The sequence below is a fragment of the Oncorhynchus clarkii genome, chromosome 30, assembly GCF_045791955.1.
Source record: "Oncorhynchus clarkii lewisi isolate Uvic-CL-2024 chromosome 30, UVic_Ocla_1.0, whole genome shotgun sequence".
NCBI classification, from domain to species: Eukaryota; Metazoa; Chordata; class Actinopteri; order Salmoniformes; family Salmonidae; genus Oncorhynchus; species Oncorhynchus clarkii.
Window position 1 is genome coordinate 10,809,260 of NC_092176.1, and position 22,966 is coordinate 10,832,225.

The following is a 22,966-nucleotide window of genomic DNA, read 5'->3' on the forward strand; positions in this document are numbered from 1 at the left end:
CTTCCACTGGTCAATTTTGACCCCTACCTTTTTGAGAGAAAAAATATTGACTTGTTTCTGAGCAATTGTACTGTATTAAAATATACATTTCCCTTTTTCTTAGCATACAATATTGCTCAGTATTTAAATTATTTATTTTATACTCATTTTTGATAATCCTTAACAAGGGTGTCAATCATTTCAGACCCCATTGTTTTTACAAAAAAACACCACCTCTTTCTCTAGATGAGACTAGGATTCTTTTCATTGCTTCGTCCTCAGGAACAGTTCAGGAACAGCTAATATCCTTAAAACAAGGAAGTGTTTTCACAAATGAAATATCTATAAAACAATAGTTCTAGGATAGTCATTTATTACAAAAATGTTAAAAGACAACAGGATGAAAATATTAAGAAATCACCAAAACTAATTCGTTGGAAATGTGAACCGCTGTCATTCTGGGATAATACTTTTTGTCCTTTACAACAATAGCTGCAGTGTCTCCTCAGTCAAGACTAGTTACACGTGGAAACAATATGCAACCGTTTCAATTGATATTCACATAATCTCCTTGCTGTTAAAAATCAGCATTTCTAAGCAGCAACACCCTCAAAGTCAGTACATCCTTATCAATTGCACCGACACACTGAGTTACAAGCCATGGCGCATCACATGTCGTTCCAGGTCAGTGCTGTTCATGAGAGTTCGGCCACAGAGCTTGCAAGAAAGCGCATTTTCATTTCTGGTCGATGGAATTATCCTCAGGATAGCGGAGGCATCTATACTCAGGGCAGTGGAGGCATCTATATTCAGGGTAGTGGAGGCATAGAATAGGAATGATAATAGAATGAGTAGCAGAGTTAAACACCTGACAGTGAACCAGAAACAGTTTGATCAATTGGATGGGAATAGTTTCATCATGTCAAAATGCACATACCTTTTGGTGCAGATGTGTTGCCATTTTCATGATCTTGCTTATCGTCACTCATGGGGTTTTCTTCAGACTTTTCGTCCTCTACAGACCCTTGCTCCTGTTTCATATTGCACTCATGTTTCAGACTGTCATTCTTCACCACCACCTCCTCATGTTCCGGTTTCTCACTAGGATTCCTGTGTGTTTCCTCTTTGCCCTCTTCATTTTCAAGCACTGGCATTTCATGATAGTGGCAGGCTTCATTTTTAAGCACTGGCATCTCATGATATTGGTCGTTTTGTTCTCCTATGTCCATCTCTCCAGGTTCTCGGTTCTCTTCCACAAAGTCCATAAATTGTTCCTCTACCATCTCCTTATCCTCATGCTCGAGCTCCCCATGGCATTCTTCATATTGTTCCTCCTTGTTCTCCTCATAACTAAAATCATGGCTCTCGTGGAATTCACTGCTTTGGGCACTGTTCTCTGACACCTCATTATCTCCACCTTTGTTCACCTGATCTTGTTGCCCATGGTTCTCTTCACAGTCCATGGATTTTTCTTCTACGTACCCTTTGTTCTCATATTTTTGGGGGGCAATGTTCTCCCCATTTTTCTCCAACCCTTTTTCCTCAACGGTATCCCCTTCTTTGAGCCCTTGAGTTTCTTTAAGTCTTCTGTTAGTTTCTTCCTGGTCTTTCTCTTCTTCTTTTCCTAGCTTCTCTATGTTCTCTCCCTCCTCCAGCACCTGCTGCTTCTCACTATGTCTGTGGTTGGTTTCTTCCTTCTCTTTGTTTCTTAGCTTGTCAGCGTTCTCCCCCTCTTCCTCCAGCCCTTGTTTCTCACCATGTTTATTTCTTTCCTCTTTGTCTTCTTCATTTTCTAATTCCTGGTCACATTTCTTTTCCTTTTCTCGGTTGACTCTGTCCAGTCTGGTCTCCAGTTCCTCCAGATGGACCTGTCCCACCAGCTCATGGTTCCTCACGACCTACAAGAAAGAACAACACAAGTCAGAAGACATTTACATCAGATATAGAAGGTCAAACGACTCAACAGAGAAGAGTTGACTATAGAACAAACTTTCAGAATTAGCATTAATAAAACTAGTTGTGACCTTTGATTGGCTATTTGTCAACATAACCACTGTCCATGTGTAGAGACACAGGCTCATCCAGAAACATCCCTGATCACAAAGGTACTGTGCAGCTCTGATGGGAGTACAGGTGTAAGCAGTACAACAGAAATCCCCTCTAGTCTTTCAGAGGAAAAGTTGCGCAGCGGTCTAAGGCACTGCATCTCAGTGCAAGAGGTGTCACTACAATCCCTGGTTCGAGTCCAGGCTGTATCACATCCGGCCGTGATCGGGAGTCCCATAGGGCGGCGCACAATTGGCCCAGCATCGTACGGGTTTGGCCATCATTGTAAATAAGAATTTGTTCTTAACTGACCTGCCTAGTTAAACAAAAAAAGCAAGTGGATAAACAATCATATTGCTTACACCTATGCAGTCCTTTCAGATCCTAAGGGTAGAACACTAACCTGGTGCTTATCGCATAGGTGTGCCTCCAACTCGCTCAGCTGTGTGAAGTCAAAGTAGCACAGTCTGCATTTGTACGGCTTGATATCATCGTGCTTAATGAGCATGTGCAGATGCAGCTTCTCGTCACTGGAACTAGTGAAGGTGCACTTGTGGCAGCGGAACACGAGGCCCTGGAGATATCGCGATAGCCTTGAACGACGCACCTCTATCGGGGCCACCGGCTCCTCTGTTGTAACATGTGATAAAAACCAGGATCAGCAGCATAGTCGGGTAAGACACTGATAAGTATCCGACAGAATAAACGGTAGACAGCCAGATTAAGTGTCTAGTGAGTGTCATGGATGTATAAAGCATAATTGTGTATAGTCATAATGTAATTTATTGTATTAATACCACAAAAATACCTACCACGATGGAGGACGATGTGGTCGATCATGCAGTTTTTGTTTTTAGTGTGGTAAAGACAGAGAGGGCAGCGTAGGTCCTTAGGAGCTTCTGTTGCGCTACTGGCATGTGCCGCCTCTATGTGTATATCCAAATTCTTCCTAATGTAAGCATTCAGAGAAAAACGTGTTACACTCATTTGGCAATGCAGCATATTGAGGCTTAATAGTTAGAAACAATTATGACCACGAAGTGATCATTTAAAGAGGGAGTTAATTTAGCAACCCTTGTCGTCACAGGTGCTAATTGTTCAATCACTTCAATTAGTTTCTATATTCTTAGATATCCATAGCAGGATTGTGTATACTAAAGCCCCAACTATGACCCAGCAAAGTCAAGCATTGGCATTTGAGCAGATTCTACCACTGAAAATAATATATTACCTGAAGCCCGTGAAAAAGGAGCAGTCCTTGCACCTCACCAGCCTTTTCCCATTGTGCCGATTTATGTAGTGCCGGCGCATACTCTTGATGTGTGTTGAGGTGTAGATACAAAACTCACAGATGAATAACGCATCTTGAGTGGTCGTGGTGGCCTGTTGGCCTGGATGTCTGGAGGCCTGAGCCACCTGCCTGTAGTGGTTGAGCTGCCGCTGGACATCTGGGGGCTCCAAGTACACTGGTTCTGTAATGGAAAGTACACTGGATATTAGAACCACATTACATTCAGTCACTCAGCAGATGCCTTCTCTGATTTAAAGAAAATGTAGGGGAGGTGTGCTATTGACAAAATACTTGAGGGGTCAATACGCAAAACGTTATGCGTTTTTCAAAAATATTGATTGTCTGTATGTTGCACAACACATTCTATAATTTATAGGAAAGGTTCTTAATCATGAAGTTTAATCATTAAAATTCAAATAATGAATGTAAAGGGGAGCACTTGCTTTCAGTGAGGTCTGTTTCCTCAGAATCGTCAGACATGTGATTGCCTTCCTGAGGTTCTGGCAGGTTAGGGGCCTCTTCATTGGCCTCCAGGGTGTGTTCCCTGTCCTGGCTACCGGTCACGGAGGAAGGAAGGTTCTTGGATGGGTACTCAGCTACTCCAGCAAGACAGATTAAAAAAGGAAACAGGTTTTAAAATGTTTTCCACAGCTTTTGCCATTTCAATTGACATTTTATACAGTATCAAATTCTGCTAAATTAACAGATATATATTTTTTTTATCTTTAAAATGTGGTGACATGACAAATCAAATTTTATTGGTCACATACACATATTTAGCAGATGTTATTGCGGGTGTAGTGAAATGCTTGTGTTCCTAGCTCCAACAGTGCAGTAGTATCTAACAATACACAAATCTAAAAGTAAAATAATGGAATTAAGAAATACATAAATATTAGGACAAGCAATGTCGGAGTGGCATGGACTAAATACAGTAGAATAGAATACTGTATATACATATGAGATGAGTAAAGCAGTATGTACACAGTATTAATGTGACTAGTGTTCCATTATTAAAGTGGCCAGTGATTCTATGTCTATGTATATAGGGCAGCAGTCTCTAAGGTGCAGGGATGAGTAGCCGGGTGGTAGCCGGCTAGTGACAGTGTGCTATATTAGTAAGGCTGCCTCACCACCATGTACTTTGAGCAGGTGGTTCTTCAAGAGGCTCAAGATGGTAGTTCTGTACCGACAGAGCCCACAATGGAAGGGTTTGATGGTCCCGGGGCGATGTCTAATATGGCGGTCAAACCTGAGGAGACATTTGCAGACAAGCAGTCATTTCACAAATTGATTTATTCAGATGTTTAAGCAAATCTTTATGGTTATATAGAAACAAGAAAGAATGTTGTATTGTGGTACCTAAGAAGGTAACATTACAAGATAGAATTAATCACATACTATCAATACTCTCCTCTAATGTAAATATACAATATATTTCCTCTTACATCTGCTTCTGTTGATGTGGTACGTTGTCCAGCCGTTTGAGCGCTGCCGTAGCTGCATGGCTCCGCTCATGTGAGCGTAAACCTTTCAAGGACATGAAAGTTCGCCCGCAGTGCTTGCACTCCTCTCCTGCTGACCCCCCCTCTGGTTCTGTTGTCGACGGGACAGGGGAAGGGGACCCCATTGGACCCATCCCTGTTGCAACAGATTCCACCTTTGTCACAATCCAATGACTGTCCGATTCCGCGGCCGTCAGAACATCGGGCAGTTCTGGTCTTTCATGCTGAAAGACAAATAAATGATTACGGTTGAGAATCACATATGGGAAAACACAGATGTATTTTTCCAATGTTGTACAGTACTACCATCTGTCAAACAATCACAAGCCTGTAGGTTTGCAGTTGACTGCATTATGCGCCACTTACCTTAACAGACTTGGTCTTTATTGGTGGCTCACTAAGGTGTTGTTTCCTCTTCTGTCCATTTTCCAGCGTCTGAAACTCCTCATTATGATGGTCGAGATGGGAGCCGAGGTCCACACTGCCCTGGATTTGGAGGTTACAGTATCCACATCTGTAGAACTCTGTGCCAATCTCTGAAGTCTTTGAAAGTATAGTGAAGTCCCGTTTGAAATCGTCGTTGTGGAAATTGGTGTAATGGATACTTAGCAGGAGATTTGAATTGAAGAATAATTTCACACATTTCTTGCATTCAACTGGACGCAATGCACTGCCTTTCTCACATTCTGGATCAAATAACTTGCAGACAGGTTTCTGCTGCCTGTGGCGATTTCTGGGCTTTGGGGGAGAGCGCAGTGTGTTAATCGGTCGGTGTTCACTAGATTTGTGCATGCTGTGAGAGACTCCTGGATGGCAAATCACATAATGGGAGACCATGCCTTTTTCACTAAGACATTGGAAAAAACAGAGAGAACAGTTTCTCTTCTCACCAGGTGATTTGGTTTCCGGACTCAAAGCCTTATGGTGTGGTGAGGTTGGAGGAATGCGGTGAGGTCTGAATGCTGGAACAAAGTGGTTGTTGAAAGCGGCATTGTCATGTTGTCTCCTATAGTGGGCTGCAAGGTACTTACAAATCAAAGTTGTATACGAGCACAGTGCACACTTGTAGGAAAACTCTTTGTCCTCAATTGGAGCCACTGTACTGTGGTTAATGCGAAGATGGCGGGCAAGACCCTTTTTAGTGGTGCAAAAGTACTTGCAAAGGTGGCATTTGACTATGATGGATTTCCTATTTTTTAAAATGGCAGCTTGGGCAATTGAAGTCTGGGAGCCTCTATATTTGGAGAGAAGATGTTTTTTAATGGCAGCGGATTTTTTCAAGGCCGGTTTGAACATATTGGGGGCAGATCGTTTGTGATCCATCTCATAGTGAGCTTTCAACTTCTTGAATTTTGCATGGATGACTGGACACATATTGCACTGGAAGCCTGCCAATCCTATCCTCTTACCCGATCGGACTTTCACACATTCATCTGGGTCACTGAAGTGTACAATTTCTTGTTCAAGTCTCTCAGTTCTGGCTTTGGTGGCTGGATGCCTCATCTGGCAGTGAGTTAGAACACCATGAGGGCGAGAGTTCACATACGGACAGATTGAACACTTGAATACCAGAGTCCCATCACCTGTACTAGATTTAGGTTCCTTTTCACAAGTTGATGGATCATATTCCGGATGTTTCTTTCCACAATGAGTTAACATACCATGGAGGGTGTTGAACTCTCCGGAACAGACAGGGCACCTCCATCGCTGGCTTGGCTTTGAGGTTTCATGAACATCAGACTGTTCCTGGACCTTCATATCATATTCTGGATGTTTCTTTCCACAATGAGTAAACATACCATGGAGGGTGTTGAACTCTGCGGAACAGACAGGGCACATATGTGTCTCGCTTGACGTCAAGGTTTCATGAACAGCTTGCTCTTCATGGACCCCTGGCTCTTCATGGACCCCTGGCTCTTGGGTCTGCCTACTACTAATGACATCTAACACAGATCCATCTTCCTTGACAGACCATGGATGAACTACACGGTAGTGGCTGCCGATACCCCCCATTGAAGTAGCCTTAAAGGAACATGCTCGGCATGGATAGACTTTTGTGTCACCTTCTCCGGACTGAAAAGATGGGGAGGTCTTCGGAACTTCCCCAAACCTGAGGGTAATATTTTCATGTTTAACATTGCGCTCTGTGTTAGGCTTAATTGTTTTAGATAGAGAAGTCTTAGGGCCAACATGTAACCTCAGGATGATGGACTCAAGTCCAGTATTTTTATCTGGATGACGTTGCCGGTAGTGCCGGAGGAGTCCCTTCGCTTCAGTGTGTGAACAAACACACCACTCGCAATGATAACCTGCTTGTAAATGGCCATCTTGGTAAGCCCAACGCATAATCGTTGTGATTGGGGCTTTCTCTTGGTGGTTATTCCTCAGATGCCTTTTCAAAAGATATATATGGGGAGTTATATAAGAGCATTTGCGGCATTTTAAGGACCTGAGTGGTGCAGCTTTCTGCGTGCGAGATTGTGAAGCTTTCATGGGGGACTTTTTAGGTTGTTGGGTTATTAATTTCTTGGGGGGGGTGCGAACAATGGTAGTATACCGGACAACTTGATCCGCAGTAGCCGGCAGATCACTATGTCTTAATTTCTGATGATTCAAAACACCCCTAACTGTGGCATTGTCATAGTCACAATGCTGGCAGTAAAACAACTTCCCCTCTTCTTCTTGGGATGAGTTAAGTGTGTCTTCTTGTACTGGCTGCGATTTGCCCATAACCGTAGCAGTATATTCAAGGATTTGCTTAGCAGTTAGTTTCATATCAAGGTGTCTTTTCCTTTGATGATTCAAAACCCCTATCACTGTTGGATTGCTATAGTTGCAAAGCTGACAGAAAAACATGTCTGCAACCTCGTCCTTCAAAAGAGGACGAGACAAGATGTGAGGAGAGTTGGGTGAGTGGACTGCTTTTGACTGAGATTGTTTGGATTGCCCTTGAACCACAACAGTATGCCTTAAGATCTGCGCAGCGTTTGTTTCGAGATCACCATGCATTTTATTTTGATGATTCAAAATCCCCCTTACTGTAGAATTGCTATAGTCACAATACTGGCAGAAGAACTTCTCTAATTCTTCTTGGAAAATCTCAGATGTTAAGAATGATGAGTGAGGTGATTTGCCAGATTGTGCCAAAATCATAGCAGCAGTATATTCAAGGATTTGTTTATGAGTTGCCTTAAGATCAGGGTGTCTTTTCCTTTGATGATCCATAACCCCACTCATGGTTGGATTGCTATAGTTGCAAAGCTGACAGAATAACACAGCCTCTTCCGTCACAAGAGGAAGAGGTAAGATGTGAGAAGAGTTTATTGAGTTGACTCTTTTAGACTCTTCTGATGTTTTCATTTGCCCTCGAACCTCAGTAGTATGCCTAAAGATGTCATCAGGAGTTGTTTTGAGTTGACCGTGTCTTCTCTTCTGATGATTAAAAATCCCGCTCATTGAGGGATCTCCGTAGTTGCAAAACTGACAGAAAAACAAGTTACCTGCCTCATTCCCAACATCAGATCTGAGAGAGGAGTTAGGGGCCCCAAATCCAGCAGACTGAGATGTAGATTTTTGACTAAGAAGCTCAGATGTATGTTGAAGAATCTGATTAGTGGATATCTGAAGACGGCGATGTCTTAATTTCTGATGATTCAAAACCCCTGCAACACTTGGGTTGCCATAGTTGCAGTACTGGCAAAAAAACAAGTCAGCTACCTCATTCTCAACAGTGGATTTTAAAGAGGAATTAGATGAGTCAAATCCAGTAAACTGAGGCTTTTCACATTGACCATGAACCTCAGCAGTATGTTTGACGACATTATCAGCAGTCACCTTGAGATGACTATGAGACGACATCTGATGATTCAAAACCCCTCTCACATTGGGGCTGCTACGAATCATAGCAGTATGTTTGATTATACTTTCAGCAGTTGACTTACGAGTACTGTGTCTTAACTTCTGATGATTCATAATGCCTCTCACTGTGGGGTTGCAATAGTCACAAAACTGGCAGAAATATGGACTCTCAACATCTGCCTGTGAAACACTGGATATGGGAGGGGATGTGTTTGGAGACTTAACTTCTGGAAGTTTGAATGGCTTTAAAACGTCTTCCTGTGCAACATCATTTTGGAGGGGAGTGCTAGGTGAGACTATTACGATGCCCTGGGATTGTTTACATTGACTACGAACCTCAGCAGTATGGAGGTGTATCTGCTCAACAGAAGCCTTGAGATCACGGTGTCTTGACCTTTGGTGATTCAACACCCCCCTCACTGTGAGGTTGTCATAGTTGCAATGCTGGCAGAAAAACATGTTCTCTGCATCTTCCTGTGCAACATCTGGTCTGGAGAGGGAAATGTTGGGGGACTTAACTTCTAGGAGTTTAAATGGCTCCAAAACCATATTTTCAGGAGACACCTGTGTTTCGTCCTTAGGATTCCTGGAAGTGGCAAGAGAAGCTTGTTTTATGCTGTCAATTGTCAATCCTGCCTTCGGGTGGCTTTTTTGGTAGTGGACAAGCATGACAACCACTGACTTATTGCTGAATACACAATGTTTGCAGTGGTACAGTTCCACATCCACTCCCATGGAAGCAGAACATGCTAATGAGGGTGTATGGGTGATATTAACAGTTTCTTTATGTGGGGTCGGAGACCTCTCAGGAGAGACAACCTCTGCATTCTTTAGGCTGGAGGTTTGCCCTAAATGTTGTGATGTAGAGGGTTCATGTTCAGTGGGCTTGGTAGTAAAACTGCAGTACATTAAGGGATTGCTCATTTTCAGTTTTGGATGCTTGTTTTTGTAATGGGGTTTCAAGTACTTGCCATTAGAAATGGTGAATGGGCAGGCAAAGCACTTGTACACCAAATCAAGCTGATCTGATCGCATCATGAACACATTTGGGGCTTCTGGGTGATGATCCCTATAGTGCTGCTTAAGGTCATCAGGGGCGGCAAAATCAACCGGACACTCCAAGCAACGGAAGGTGGCAGTCCAATCATCTGGATTCATGATGTACTGAAAGTCATACCTGATGTAAGGGTGCATTCTCTGGTAATGGGTGCTCACACTGCGAGATGACTTGTGACTGTAGTCACAGTGTTTGCAATGATAAAGATTTTTTGGGTTGTCCCTGCTTTCCCCATTTGCCAACTGATCTTCTATTTCATTTCCTGAGGCATCTAGTTCAGTTCTCCAGACATTTCCCTCCTCTTCATCCTCGCTAACCTCAAAGGTGAAAGCAGTGCCCCCTGATAGCTTACTTTGGATGACTGTACTTTCGGGGCTTGTTTTGATATTTTTCTTAGCAGGACTTAAAGGGTTGTCATCATGCGTTCTCTTCTTGGTGGTTTTAGCTAATGGCTCTGTCAGTGACATTCCATTATACGTTTCAGGTTTGAGATTCCGCTGTTCTGTCACCGTTTTGTCCAGCAGACTTGACCCCATGCTGTAAAAAAGGTAACTGTGCTTACTTCGCTGGTGAGTGTGAAGATCCTCCAACCAAGTCGCAGAGAAGTTGCAGAGCGAGCAGCAGTGAGAGCCCATCTGTTCACTTTCTGAATGAAATCTCTCGTCAGTTACTTTAGAAACACCTTTACCATTGTCTTGGTCATAGCTATGGAAAGGCGCATCTGACATGACAGTCACATCACGCGCACCTGATGGCCTTGGGAGGGTGGACATCTTCATTTGCAAGGAATTTAAAGATGACTCATGCGCTGAACTTCCAGGTACGACTCTGAATTTAGAACAATTTCCTGAGGATCCCACTTGAGTTCGCAGGTTCTTCAACAATAAGCTAGAGCTAGGAATGTTTATGGTTTTCAAGGTAGACTTGGAATTCACTCTCCCCACGTCCCCTTTTTTGCGTTTGAGTGCCGACACATTTTTGTGATTCTTCTTACCTGGCAGTGACACTTTGGCATTGAGAATCTTGCCCCTCAAATACCGTTTCTGTGTTTTCAAGGTCCTGCCCTTACCAGGACCCCTTACCGACACCTTGTGATATGTTTTTTCATGTTTGATAATAACTGTCCAACTGGAAGACGTAAACACACAATGCCGGCAAGAGAAAAACTTTTTTGAACTGTTGTAGCGAGTGCTACTGGGAGGTGGCGTGGAACTCTCTGAGGGAGTAGAACTCCCTTCATTTTGTGAAGGATCCACATCAACGCCATGCACCTTCTTCATGTGTTCAAGGAGGAAATACTTTGATTTGAAGAGGAGGACACAATGGTTACACTGGAATGACTGACTTGGAGACACGGATTGTTGAGAGCCTGGTTGACCTTGGGTCATTTGGTCAGACTTGTTGAGGCGCCCGGAATCTGTGGGAGTATAAAATATCTTAATAATGAATGAAAATAATATACAACTACAGAATAAAAATGTGTATCATCAGATATTAATGACTAAATGTGCCATGCACCTAAGCATTTCCAGACCGACTAAGCAGTTAAAAACATCAGGTGATAAAGTTCACCATTCTCCTGTTTACAACTTGTATTATGATATAAGAACAAGTCATACCTTCCTCCATCTCCCCTGGCTCTGTGAGATTCTTGATCCCAGAAATTCACTGACAAACAGGAGAGAAACCTGTTGGGCAGCATAATAATTTAATGACAGTAACCAGGTTCCCATCCAAACATTTTAAAATAAATTATGCGAGAAATGGTGCTGAAAATGCCTTTATGCACAAATATTATACAACTCGGGAAAGCATGCAGTTTATTAGGATACAGATTAAATACATTTAGATGAAAGTGCACTATGATGAGCTTGATGCTCCTTTCCAATTAATAGTGAGGGTCTTATTCTGGTGACATGATGATAAGATGCTTGGCTGCTGTTTGACAAATAAAAATAATCTCACTCTCATCTATAATAATCTCATGTACAGGATTAAATATTTTTTTTCCGCTCATCAAGCTACACAGAAGACCCAATCATGACAAAGCAAAAACAGGTTATTTAAAATGTTTTCAAATGTACTTTAAAAAAATGTTCTTCACATTTACATAAGTATTCAGGCCCTTTACTCAAATCAAATGTATTTGCCACATGCGCCAAATACAACAAATGTAGACTTTACTGTGAAATACTTACTTACAAGCCCTTAACCAACAGTGCAGATTAATACTTACCAAGTAGACTAAAATAAAGAGTAACACAATAAGAATAACAATAACAAGGCTATATACTGGGGGCACCGGTACCGAGTCTGTGTGCAGGGGTAGTTGAGTCTTAAAATGGTATCCATGAGTTCATCTGACTCTGGGTAAATAAAACAAAACGCCAGAATCTAGCAGTTTTATCCCTTTAAAGCTTACTTTGTGGACTGCACCACCAGTCAGTGATAGTAGCAGGGATAAAAATAGCCATTTGACAAGACCATCATTGTCAACCTCCCCCTCTCGGTGTAACTACAAATATAAATGTATAATCCATGTTTTTTTTTTAAATTTTCTTAAAAGCACATGGATGCAAGTGAAACGGTAAGCAAAAACATGGAATTTGGTCATATGTGAAAACGTGCCTTTTGGATTTTGTGTAAGGTTACGCAATGTCGGCACTCCACTTGTTAGAACAAGGAAGTAAACCTTGAAGGTTTTAGAATCTCCCTCTGGTGGACAAGTTGACCCGTTTAACAAATGTGATTGGATGTTTGCTATATTGTGTTAGCTCTGTAATAGGTTGATTTGTTATTGGATATAATCATGCTGCTCAGCTGGTGGTACTTAACAGAATGGATCATTTTGCCAGGTTTACCTGAGAAAAGCTATCAGCTAGCCATTTTAGACCAAAGGTCTAAACAATGGGTCTGTACAAAAGATTGCGAGTATGGAATCCTCAGTAAGGGAAACAGCACCACTGTCTGTATCCCCACCTATTGTTTCATTGATGAAGCAGAGGTAAGGAGTGCTGCGCAAGGTGGTCATTTTTTTTTGCAGTACACATTATGCTGTTCTATCACACATACAAAGATGACCAAAGGACAAAAAAATCTGTGTTCATTATTTGCAGTAATGTCTTTGTAATTGTAATATCGCAAACAGATGTAGCAGTTTCAGCATTAAGGGTTCCAGCTTTAAAGTTGGTAAAGGAGGAAACCAGTCTAAATACGCTATAAAAGTCCTGCCTACTTCCTGGATCATGTCCCTTGCTGTGCAGCGATATGCTTATGTTACTAGCTAGTAGCGCCTAACAATGCAGTAAAACGTCAAAGTACAAAAAAAACAAGGCCAGGAAGAATCCAATCAACAACCCAAATAGCACAGTAACAGTAATCCAAATGCAAACTATACGCATGTAAACGGGAAGAATTTCCGCAAGATATACAAAGAATGATATGAACAGTAGTACATAAAATTGAGCCATGTCAAGCACCAGTATTTTAAATAAGTGTGTATAAACAGTTTAACTAAAATATAAAGTACAAGTACAAATATTATACTGAACCAAAATATAAAAGCACAACATGTAAAGTGTTGGTCCCATGTTTCATAAGCTGAATTAAAATATCCTAGGAATTTTCCATACGCACAAAGCGTATTTCTCTCAAATTTTGTGTACAAATTTGTTTACATCCCTGTTAGGGAGCATTTCTCCTTTGCCAAGATAATCTATCCACCTGACCGGTGTGGCATATCAAGAAGCTGATTAAGCAGCATTACACAGGTGCACCTTGTGCTGGGGGCAATAAAAGGCAGCTCTAACAACTGAGGGTAGTGTGTATGGCCCAGTACATCACTGGGACCAAGCTTCCTGCCATCCCGACCAAAGACTCCAGTCACCCAAGTCATAGACTGTTCTCTCTGCTACCGCACGGCAAGCGGTACCGGAGCACCAAGTCTAGGTCAAAAAGGCTCCTTAACAGCATCTACCCCCATGCCATAAGACTGCTGAGCAATTAACAACCCCAACCTCATTTAAATGTTCATTTCTCTACCATAAGCCATCTCCAACGTTGTTTTGGAGAATTTGGCAGTCCAAACGGCCTCATAACCGCAGACCAGCCCACGATCTCTACATCCGGCTTCTTCACCTGAGGGATCGTCTGAGATCAGCCAGGCAGCTGATGAAACTGAGGATTATTTCTGTATGTAATAAAGCCCTTTTGTGGGGAAAAACAAATTCTGATTGGCTGGGCCTGGCTCCCCAGTGGCCTGGCTCCCCAGTGTGCCTCCCCAGTCGGAGGGTATGATTTTAAGCAAGAGACATCTAAGCCTCCCCTAACACGGATGACGCTGGGCCAATTGTGCGCCGCCCCATGGGGCTCCTGGTCACGGCCGGCGGTGCCACAGCCTGGGACCGAACAAGAGACGTAGTGGCGCCTCAGCACTGCGATGCAGTGCCTTAGACCACTGTGCCACTCGGAAGGCTTAGATGTCTCAAGTTGAGGGAGAGTGCAATTGGCATTCAGGAATGTTCGCCAGAGCTGTTGCCAGAAAATGACATTTTAATTTCTCTACCATAACCTGCCTCCAACATTGTTTTAGAGAATTTGGCAGTACGTCCAGTCGGCCTGACAACCGCAGACCACGTGTATGGAGTCGTGTGGGCAAGCGGTTTGCTGATGTCAACATTGTGAACAGAGTGCCCCATGGTGGCAGTGGGGTTATGGTATGGGCAGGCATAAGCTACAGACAACGAACACAATTGCATTTTATCGATGGCAATTTGAATGCAAAGAGATACCTTGACAAGATCCTAAGGTATCTGTGACCAACAGATGCATATCTATTCTCAGTCATGTGAAATCCATAGATTAGTGAATTAATTTCAATTGACTGATTTCCTTATATGAACTGTACACAGTAAAATCTTAAACTGTTGCGTTTATATTTTGGTTTAGTATATTTGTCCTACAGTACTTCACACATATTATACACACCTCAACCTATTGTAGCAGGCGTAAAAGAAACACCTGAAACTAGATCCCTTACACACTGGTCTTGACGAGAAGGGGGGGGGGGGTTCTCTTCTGCACTGTTCAACCAATCCAGTAAATGTGGAGGAGTTGTTAAGATGGAGTGTCACCTTGTTAACATCCAAAAGCGGAAGTTGTGTCACAGGCTCTCTTTCCATGTCCCCTGAAAACCCGGATGCTGGGGACTCGGCGAGGCTTTACGCACCCTGAGACAGCCTCGGAGAGTGGGTGAATGAGATTTAAACATGAACACACATTGAAAACCTATTTAGCTTCAGCTATTCAAGCACAACAGAGGCATGGCAGTGACTAATAACAAAATAAACAAGGGAAACTTATAGGTGTAATCGTCATGTTGGACATTTTGGATTCAGAATGGGCATAAGCGCTGTAACTTTCAAATGGCAGCCATATTGGATTTGAGGCAAAATCCGTGGTGAACCCAAAGAGAATCTGTGGTGGCCCCGGACATAATTACAAGAGTAGGGCCTAAAGATACAAAATCCTTCAAGGAACCTTGGACCCCCCAAAAAATGTAATTCCAAAGCCTGAGCCCACTTGTTTTCCATCGAGCTGGTTAAAATCGACTCAACATGGCAAAAACATGCTGGCAAAACCGGCACCGCGCATGCGTCCGCCATCGTGAGCATGTTGAGTTTGTCTATCCCGACCAGACGCGATCAGGATACGCAGGTTGAAAAATCAAAAAAAATCTGGATCTTTGTAGAATACCGACCCATTTTGGGTCACACAAAATCGCGTGTTCTCTACAATTAATCCACAAATTAAAGGGGAGAAACCTTGTTGCTTTCTAGTAATCTCTCTTCCTTCAGTCTTTTTCCTCTGTGGATTTTATATGGTGGTTGGCAATCAAATTTAAGGTGAATTACTGCAACCAACTGGACTGGAGTGTGGACCTCGTTCATCTCTCAATCACCCCCGTGGGTATATGCTTCTAAAAACCAAATGAGGAGATGGGAGAGGCGGGACTTGCAGTGCTTCAAGCATCTAAAATAGAGCCAAGTTTTATTTTAGCCCCCGGCTACGCAGGCCAGGGATGCCAACTGATGAGAGCCTAAAAACGTGACACTTTTTTGTTGTTGCCGAAAATCCCTGCTAGGGGGAAATGCAGGTTTTAACTAATTAAACAACAAAGAATATGATCTACATGATCAGTCTGCGTGTGTAAAATAAAGTGGTTAATGTGAACCTAACAACTAAAAAATGTAAAGAAAGCAATCCAATGTTACTTGTTGCCTAGACTTTACTGCAAATGACACTCTTGAGAAAAAACATTACACTAATATTGCAGTTAGCCATGGCAGCCTTTACAATAGAACGCTTGTGACCACACACATCTAAATATTGCACTTAAAGTAAACATCATAAAATAGAAATAGAATGAAACAAACAGGCATTCTATTTTTGCTCTATTATAGTCGCCACTATAGTAGATATTGATCAAGTGCACAAGGCTACATGTGTGCAAAAATAACATTCACTGAGTAAAACATTTTATAATCCTCCCTCACAAGTGCTTCTGTAAAATTCAACAACAAAATCAATATCTTTGGGCTACACTGCACATTATACACTTTCTGCCCGTGGACATCTGTTCTACAATGTGCCAGCAGAGCACGATACTGTTTGTTGGCATAATTGATCTCTTTCAGGCAGAGTACACCTGGCATACCCCTTTTTATCCAGTGAGAAAGAGTGTGTTGTGTTCCTTTCACCTCTATAGTGGCATCCAGCTTAAGCCAGGCCCAGCTCCAGCTACACTTGTTAAACAAGCAACACCTCATTTTCACTTAATTCTCTCATTCTGAAAATTAACCACATACTGTAAAGGGAAAACATTAGTTAACAGAGAGTGGTTGGCTAGTTAACTAGTTAACATTTCACAGATTGCCAAGGTCCAGTAAGCAACCAAAGCATTATAACTTGAGGAACGGCAAGGCAAGTATACCAGTTAACACTATCGCGAATTGGTTAGGTTACTAGTGTTAGCTCATCTGATGTTGTAGTGTTAGCTGTCGGCCTTTAATAGCCAGCTAATTTTCAAAAACTCAATAATTTGATCAGACAAGTTGGCTAATGTTGCTCAACATTTCTCTGGCTAGCTAAAGGAGAATTTGATCCAGCTAGCAAGATTCTTAACAATGCTAACCATACTTGTTCCTCCACACTTTCTCCCTCACCTCAAACTTTCCAAATGCCAGTTGTTTTTCAGTTACAGCTCATGAAGTTCGTTCAGGGGACGCGCTGCTGTAAGTTAACTGGCAAGCTGCCTTTCCAGAGCGCATGCTGATGCTGTAAGCAAGTTGGTTGTCTCGTCTCTCTTCAGTCGCGTGCTGCATTCTGTTGTTATGTGAAGGATTGGAGCCTTGATACAGCCAGTTTTACTCCAACGTCCCCTCCCCCTCCTCTCATCGGATCTACACAAATCACGTAGTTCACCTATTTTGGATTCAAAACAGCAAATTTTGCCAAAAGGTGACTAGTTTACATGCCTGTCAGACATCCGTTGACGCGCGCAAGACGTTTGGATGTTATGATTGAATAACATGTAGGGGTACATTTATTTCGCTATGCTTGTGCATGCAACGCGGACGGTGTGTTGTGCATGTAACAGTATGTATTTTTTGTCAGGGAGGCTCATACAGCACGGAATAAGAGCACATTTGACTTGGAAAGTTGTCTATTAATCAGCTACCAAAAAGTAAAGCTTACATTCATAAATATTCATGGTTTAATATGTCTTCCTATTGTATCTGTGTTTACAGATATGCATTAAAACATCCAAATGCTGTTTGTTTATGTATGTAGGGCAGACAACCGACTACTTTTATTCCACATTTTTGCTACAGTATATCAGAGCTTCCACTATTGGGTTACATGAGCTTATGCAGCCCATCCCCTTTCCAGCCAGGCATTATTCTGCATGTTTAGTTTAAAACCTCTTGTGGCTAGGGGACAGAATTTTCACTTTTGGATAAATAGCGCGCCCAATTTCAACTTCCTGCTACTCATGCCAAGAATTTAAGATATGCATATTATTCATAGATTTGGATAGAAAACACTCTGAAGTTTCTAAAACTGTTTGAATCATGTCTGTGAGTATAACAGAACTTATGTAGCAGGCAAAACCCTGAGGACTAACTGTTCAGATTTTTTTGTTCCCCTCTCTGTTCCCTGAATTGTCTTTGCCAAGGAATATTTCATTAGGAACTTGTTTTCAGTTCCTACCGCTTCCACGGGATGTCATCAGTCTTTGGAATTTGGTTGAGGTTATTCCTTTGTGCAATGAAGAAGTAGACCAACTAGGAACTGAGGACACTTTTGTGAGTTGCGCAAGACGTGAAAAGCAGCACTGGTTTGTTTTCTTTCCTGTATTGAATACAGATTGCCCAGTCTACAATTTGATCGATTATTAACGTTTAAAAATACCTAAAGTTGTATTACAAAAGTAGTGTGAAATATTTTGGCAAAGTTTATAGGCAACTTTGAAATTTTTTGTAGTGACATTGCATTTTTTGTAAGCTGTTTTCTTCTGGATCAAACGCGCTTTACAAATGGACATTTTGGATATATACGGACGGAATTAATCGAACAAAAGGACCAATTGTGATGTTTATGGGACATATTGGAGTGCCAACAAAAGAAGCTCGTCAAAGGTAATGTATGTTTAATATTTTATTTCAGAGTTTTGTGTAGCGCCTGCAGGGTTGAAATATGCTAGCTCCTTTGTTCACTGCTGGTGCAGATGGTGCAGGCTATCAGATATTAGCTTCTTATGCTTTCGCCGAAAAGCATTTTTAAAATCTGACATGTTGGCTGGATTCACAACGAGTGTAGCTTTAATTGAGTATCTTACATGTTTGATTTAATGACAGTTTGAATTTTATTTGAATCTGGCGCTCTGCATTTTCCCTGGTAATTGGCCAGTTGAGACATTTGCGTCCCGCCTACCCCTAAGAGGTTTTTAATGGGTGTGCCACAATATCTTTAAATGTAACCATGTTTGCAGTAAACAATTTTTATCCAACCATCCATTTCATAAATCAGAGACATTAGGGATGTGAAAAAACATATTTTGCTTGTCCATTCCCAGCGCGCCTCTACAGGGTGCTGTTGGATAGATGCATCGCTGAGGCGCTCCACCAATGTTCAATCAAATAAATCATGTATCAGATATAAGATATGGTAAAAAGAGTGTGTGGCCTTTTTCTGTAGCCTACAGGCTGGAGATAAAATGGATGACAATGTAATGAGATGGACACTAGTGATGCACCGATGTTACATTTTTGGCCGATAACGATATCTGAAATTTTCCTTGCCAGAAAAACCGATAACCGATGTTTAAAATGTTAGTGGCCTTTTAAACATTCTAGTATAGTTAAACAGTTAACACACACGCAGCGGTCTAAGAGGTGTCACTATAGTCCCTGGTTCGAATCCAAGCTGTATCACATCCAGCCGTGATTGGGAGTCCCATAGGGTGGCGCACAATTGGCCCAGTGTCGTTCGGATTTGGCCGGGGTAGGCCATCATTGTAAATAAGAATTTGTTCTTAACTAACTTGCCTAGTTAAATAAAGGTTACACACACAAACACCACACTGACCAAAAAGTTATTTTGTTGGCATTTACGCATGTCCCCATTACCAGTAAAACAATCAAAACCTGTTTCTTTCACTTACTTGCTATGTTGTTTCATTGTTCAGACGTTCCATTCTCAACCAGGATTTCTATGGAACGCTGTTTGGGTCTTTGCATGTCAAAAAATATACCAAATAACACTATTTGACGTGTCAAATAAGCTTGTTGACAAAACAGGACCTGAATATGACTGCACGTAACATAATACTTAAATGCGTTCATTAATTTTAAAAGTAGTTATTATACTAGCACTCGTATTTCATATGTCACAACGATTCATCGATACGTATGCTATGATGATGGTAAAGTTGTCTCGCGCACCTACAGTGCTGGTCATAAAAAATCTAGCTATCTCATGGATGCAAACAATGTTCTCCCCAAAAACATAGCAAAACAATCTGTTTCAGTAGCTATAGTTAGCTAGCTAACTATATAGCTAGGTGTCATCATCTAAAATAACCCTAATTTATAAGACAGTTTTAATTATATTAATGGTGGTCGGAACCATCTATGTGAAGCTAGCCACAATAAGGATGAGTTACAATAGTGGACTTTGCGGTTTGCCTTCAAAATAAAAGCATGTCATTGACAGTGAGGCAAATGCATACAAATAGTAGAACTATGCCTTAATTTAATAGATCACGCTAAATGAGGTTGGAACGTTATATAGAATCAACAAAAGACTATTTGTTAATTTGACAAATCTGTTAATCACACTGGATGTATTATACTTTAGAATTGCATTGGGGGCATACTTATTTCACTGTACAGCCATACATATGGATTGTGGATCAATTACATGGTGTTTCAGTCTACTCAGTGACACCCAGAAAACATTAGCATTGTAGCTCTTATTGCGGGACTCAAACAACTGAATTGAGACACATTTATTGTCAACCTATGTGTATTGAACAGTATTCCAGAGATAAACAATACTGCGTGGATGTTAACTCTGAGCAGGATGTTCTGAAAAAATATATTGGGTATTGAGTAGACTGTTACCGCATTTCATTAATGCCCAATCCTTAGGTAAAGCTTTACAGTGCAATATGAATGTCAATACACACAATAGGCTGACTGGGGAGGTGATTTCACACAGTCACAGTCCAGCAATAAGAGCTACAATGCTAATATTTGTGTAAACTCTTCAGTTGTGTTCTGTGGGTGTCACTGAGTAGACTGGTACCTCATTTCATTGCTTCACATTCCAACCTTGTTTAACATTATCTAGTCTAAATATGGCATGATTCCACCAATTGTAACCTTCTGCATCACTTTCAAATAGGTACTTTTATTTTGAAGTCAACCGCAAATTCCACTATTGTGCCTAATAGTCAGATAGAGCTTCACAGTAGCTTCACAGTGCTACTGATAGTAGTGGTGGCGCCTGCCTTGCAAGTGCAAATACAGAACACACAACATTCTATAATAGAGCTGTGTTATTTGACGTGTCAAATAGTGTTATTTGACATATTTTTTGACAAGCAAAGATCCAAACGGCGTTCCATAGTATGCCATGAAGCTAATAGCAGTGGCGCTATTATTGTGTAACTCCGGTTGGGCAACATCTGAACAATAGTGCACTTCGTAACGTTAGTGTGTATCGGTGCTCAACCAGTCGCGAAAGCCAACATCACCCACGACAGAGAACGGTTGATTGTCAAGGGCAATGAATTCCATTATCTTGGCGTTAATGGATTTCGCCTTTGAGTTGTCTCGCTGAAATGTTGTTACTATTTCAAATGACTGCTCGACTTGTTGACTGCTTGATCCACACAGCAGACATTGTGGGCTAGGTAAGGAATGCTGTGTTGCAGGTGAACTGCATAATTGTACATGGTGTCACTTACCTACGTTGTATAGGTATGCACGTCAGCTTTGACATTGGTTTATCACATCAGCGTTAAACTAGAAATCGGGCCGATACCGATGTTGGCATTTTTAGCTAATATCGTCTGATTCCGATATGTTCACCGATATATTGTGCATCCCTAATGGACACTTTTTAAACCATGCAGGTTTCTCTGACCAAACAGCCTAACCTAAAATGGTGCCCAATCCAACAAAAACAAATGTGTTGTCATGTAACAAACTATCCTAAAAAATTTATCCTAAAAGCAGGCCAGGTCAAAGTAAAAATGGACAATATGGAATGGACAATCACAACTGCTTTCCGGGAGTTTCGCCCCATTGTCATAATCAGTGGTTTAAAGTTTGTCAATTTTGACAAGTTGTCATAGCAAAAAATAAAATAATTATGCACTTCTTGCTGTGTAAACATGTTGTAACTAGAGTCAAGATCATTCCTGATAAAGATGGGTAGTTGATATTCAGAGCTTAAATAGCCAAACTGATTAGTCACAAGAATCTGGACTAATAAATCCAATGCAAACAGCCTGTTTTACAAATGGTGGGCCTACCACATGGATGGGCATTCATACAATTCTATTGTGGGCTGATATGGTAGGCTACACCCCAGTAAGCACGGGCCGACGTCTTTTTTTGGTACAGTCAGGTCACCTTGATTTCCACATCCACAGACATTCGTTTTTGGTCCGGTCCAAATCTGAACCAATCATAGACATCATGTTTGGTTCAGATTTTTTAGCGGCCTGGACCAGCCTTGATTTGACCCAAACATAGACGTCTATAAATTACGCACTTTCAACTTACAGTCAACCCAAAAATGAGCCTGATATCAACATTAAGAACATACGTATTTTTCAACGTCCTGGAAAATATGTACACTGGCCTTACAGTCCTCCAGACGATAGTGTATCCGTTAAGTAAATAGCGACCATTAGCGGCTGGCTGGAAAACAACATACTGCAAACTCCGATAACTCACTGCAGAGATTGACCAAAAATCACTTGCTGCATTTGTTATTAGAATCAAACGTGTGAACAAAATTAAGATGATCCGACTAACTGTTTGGCCACTCAATTCGTCCCAGCCCTAACGTTAGGTCACTTGTCGAAGAAGAATTAACAAGGGGCGTGGAATCTGAACCCCTCTCTATTTGATCCACCATAGAAATCTGAAATTGTTTAGCATGCAAATAGTTAACGTTACAAAACGTGGCATAATTTACCAAAACGTTAACGAAATATATTGAATAGCCTACTTACACGTTCATACAGAGAAAAGGGACGCCTCGGACAATGTTTTGAGTCCTCAATGTGCTAGCTAGCTTCGTAGATGTTCGTCGCCATTTTTTTCCCGCTCCTACAACAACCTCATGTATCTTCTTACGTCTGCGGACCAAGCTACACTGGTGACCAGTAGCTAGAGCTAGAGACTACAAAGAACTCTGCAGTCAAGCAAGAAACGGGGTGGCGGTGCAATGCAAAAAAAAAAAAAAATCTGGCAATTGCCGCTAAAGCTCATCCCATACTGTCTCTGATGGGCCCTCGTGCACACTGATTTATTTTGAAAGAAAGTCTACTGAACATACACTGTACCTATAAATTGTAGCCACTTTAACTAAGACTTGCATGTGATAATGTCATCTTTTGTATTTTCAAAAATAAAGTTGAATTTATGTAGA

The 22,966-nt window shown here is 41.6% G+C and overlaps 1 protein-coding gene across 1 annotated transcript; it reads right to left on the reverse strand.

Moving 5' to 3' along the window:
• Nucleotides 1-335: 335 nt before the first annotated feature.
• Nucleotides 336-22,722, reverse strand: LOC139389283 (zinc finger protein 462-like). Its single transcript, XM_071135869.1, has 11 exons — nt 22,548-22,722; nt 11,356-11,424; nt 5,188-11,153; nt 4,765-5,045; nt 4,450-4,568; nt 3,760-3,912; nt 3,257-3,497; nt 2,838-2,974; nt 2,429-2,655; nt 917-1,877; nt 336-782 (listed from the first exon to the last, which is right to left on the reverse strand). Exons 2-11 carry the CDS (start codon nt 11,363-11,365, stop codon nt 631-633), a joined length of 8,247 nt encoding a protein of 2,748 aa, XP_070991970.1. The 5' UTR covers nt 11,366-11,424; nt 22,548-22,722; the 3' UTR covers nt 336-630.
• Nucleotides 22,723-22,966: the final 244 nt, after the last annotated feature.

Excerpts from the sequence above, each read along its gene's own strand:
- LOC139389283 (XM_071135869.1), bottom strand. Across the intron at positions 3,913-4,449 it reads CCTGCTCAAAGTACATGGTG|CTGAGTACCCATCCAAGAAC; the intron begins GTGAGGCAGCCT and ends TTGCTGGAGTAG. Across the intron at positions 2,656-2,837 it reads CCACATCGTCCTCCATCGTG|AGGAGCCGGTGGCCCCGATA; the intron begins GTAGGTATTTTT and ends ATGTTACAACAG.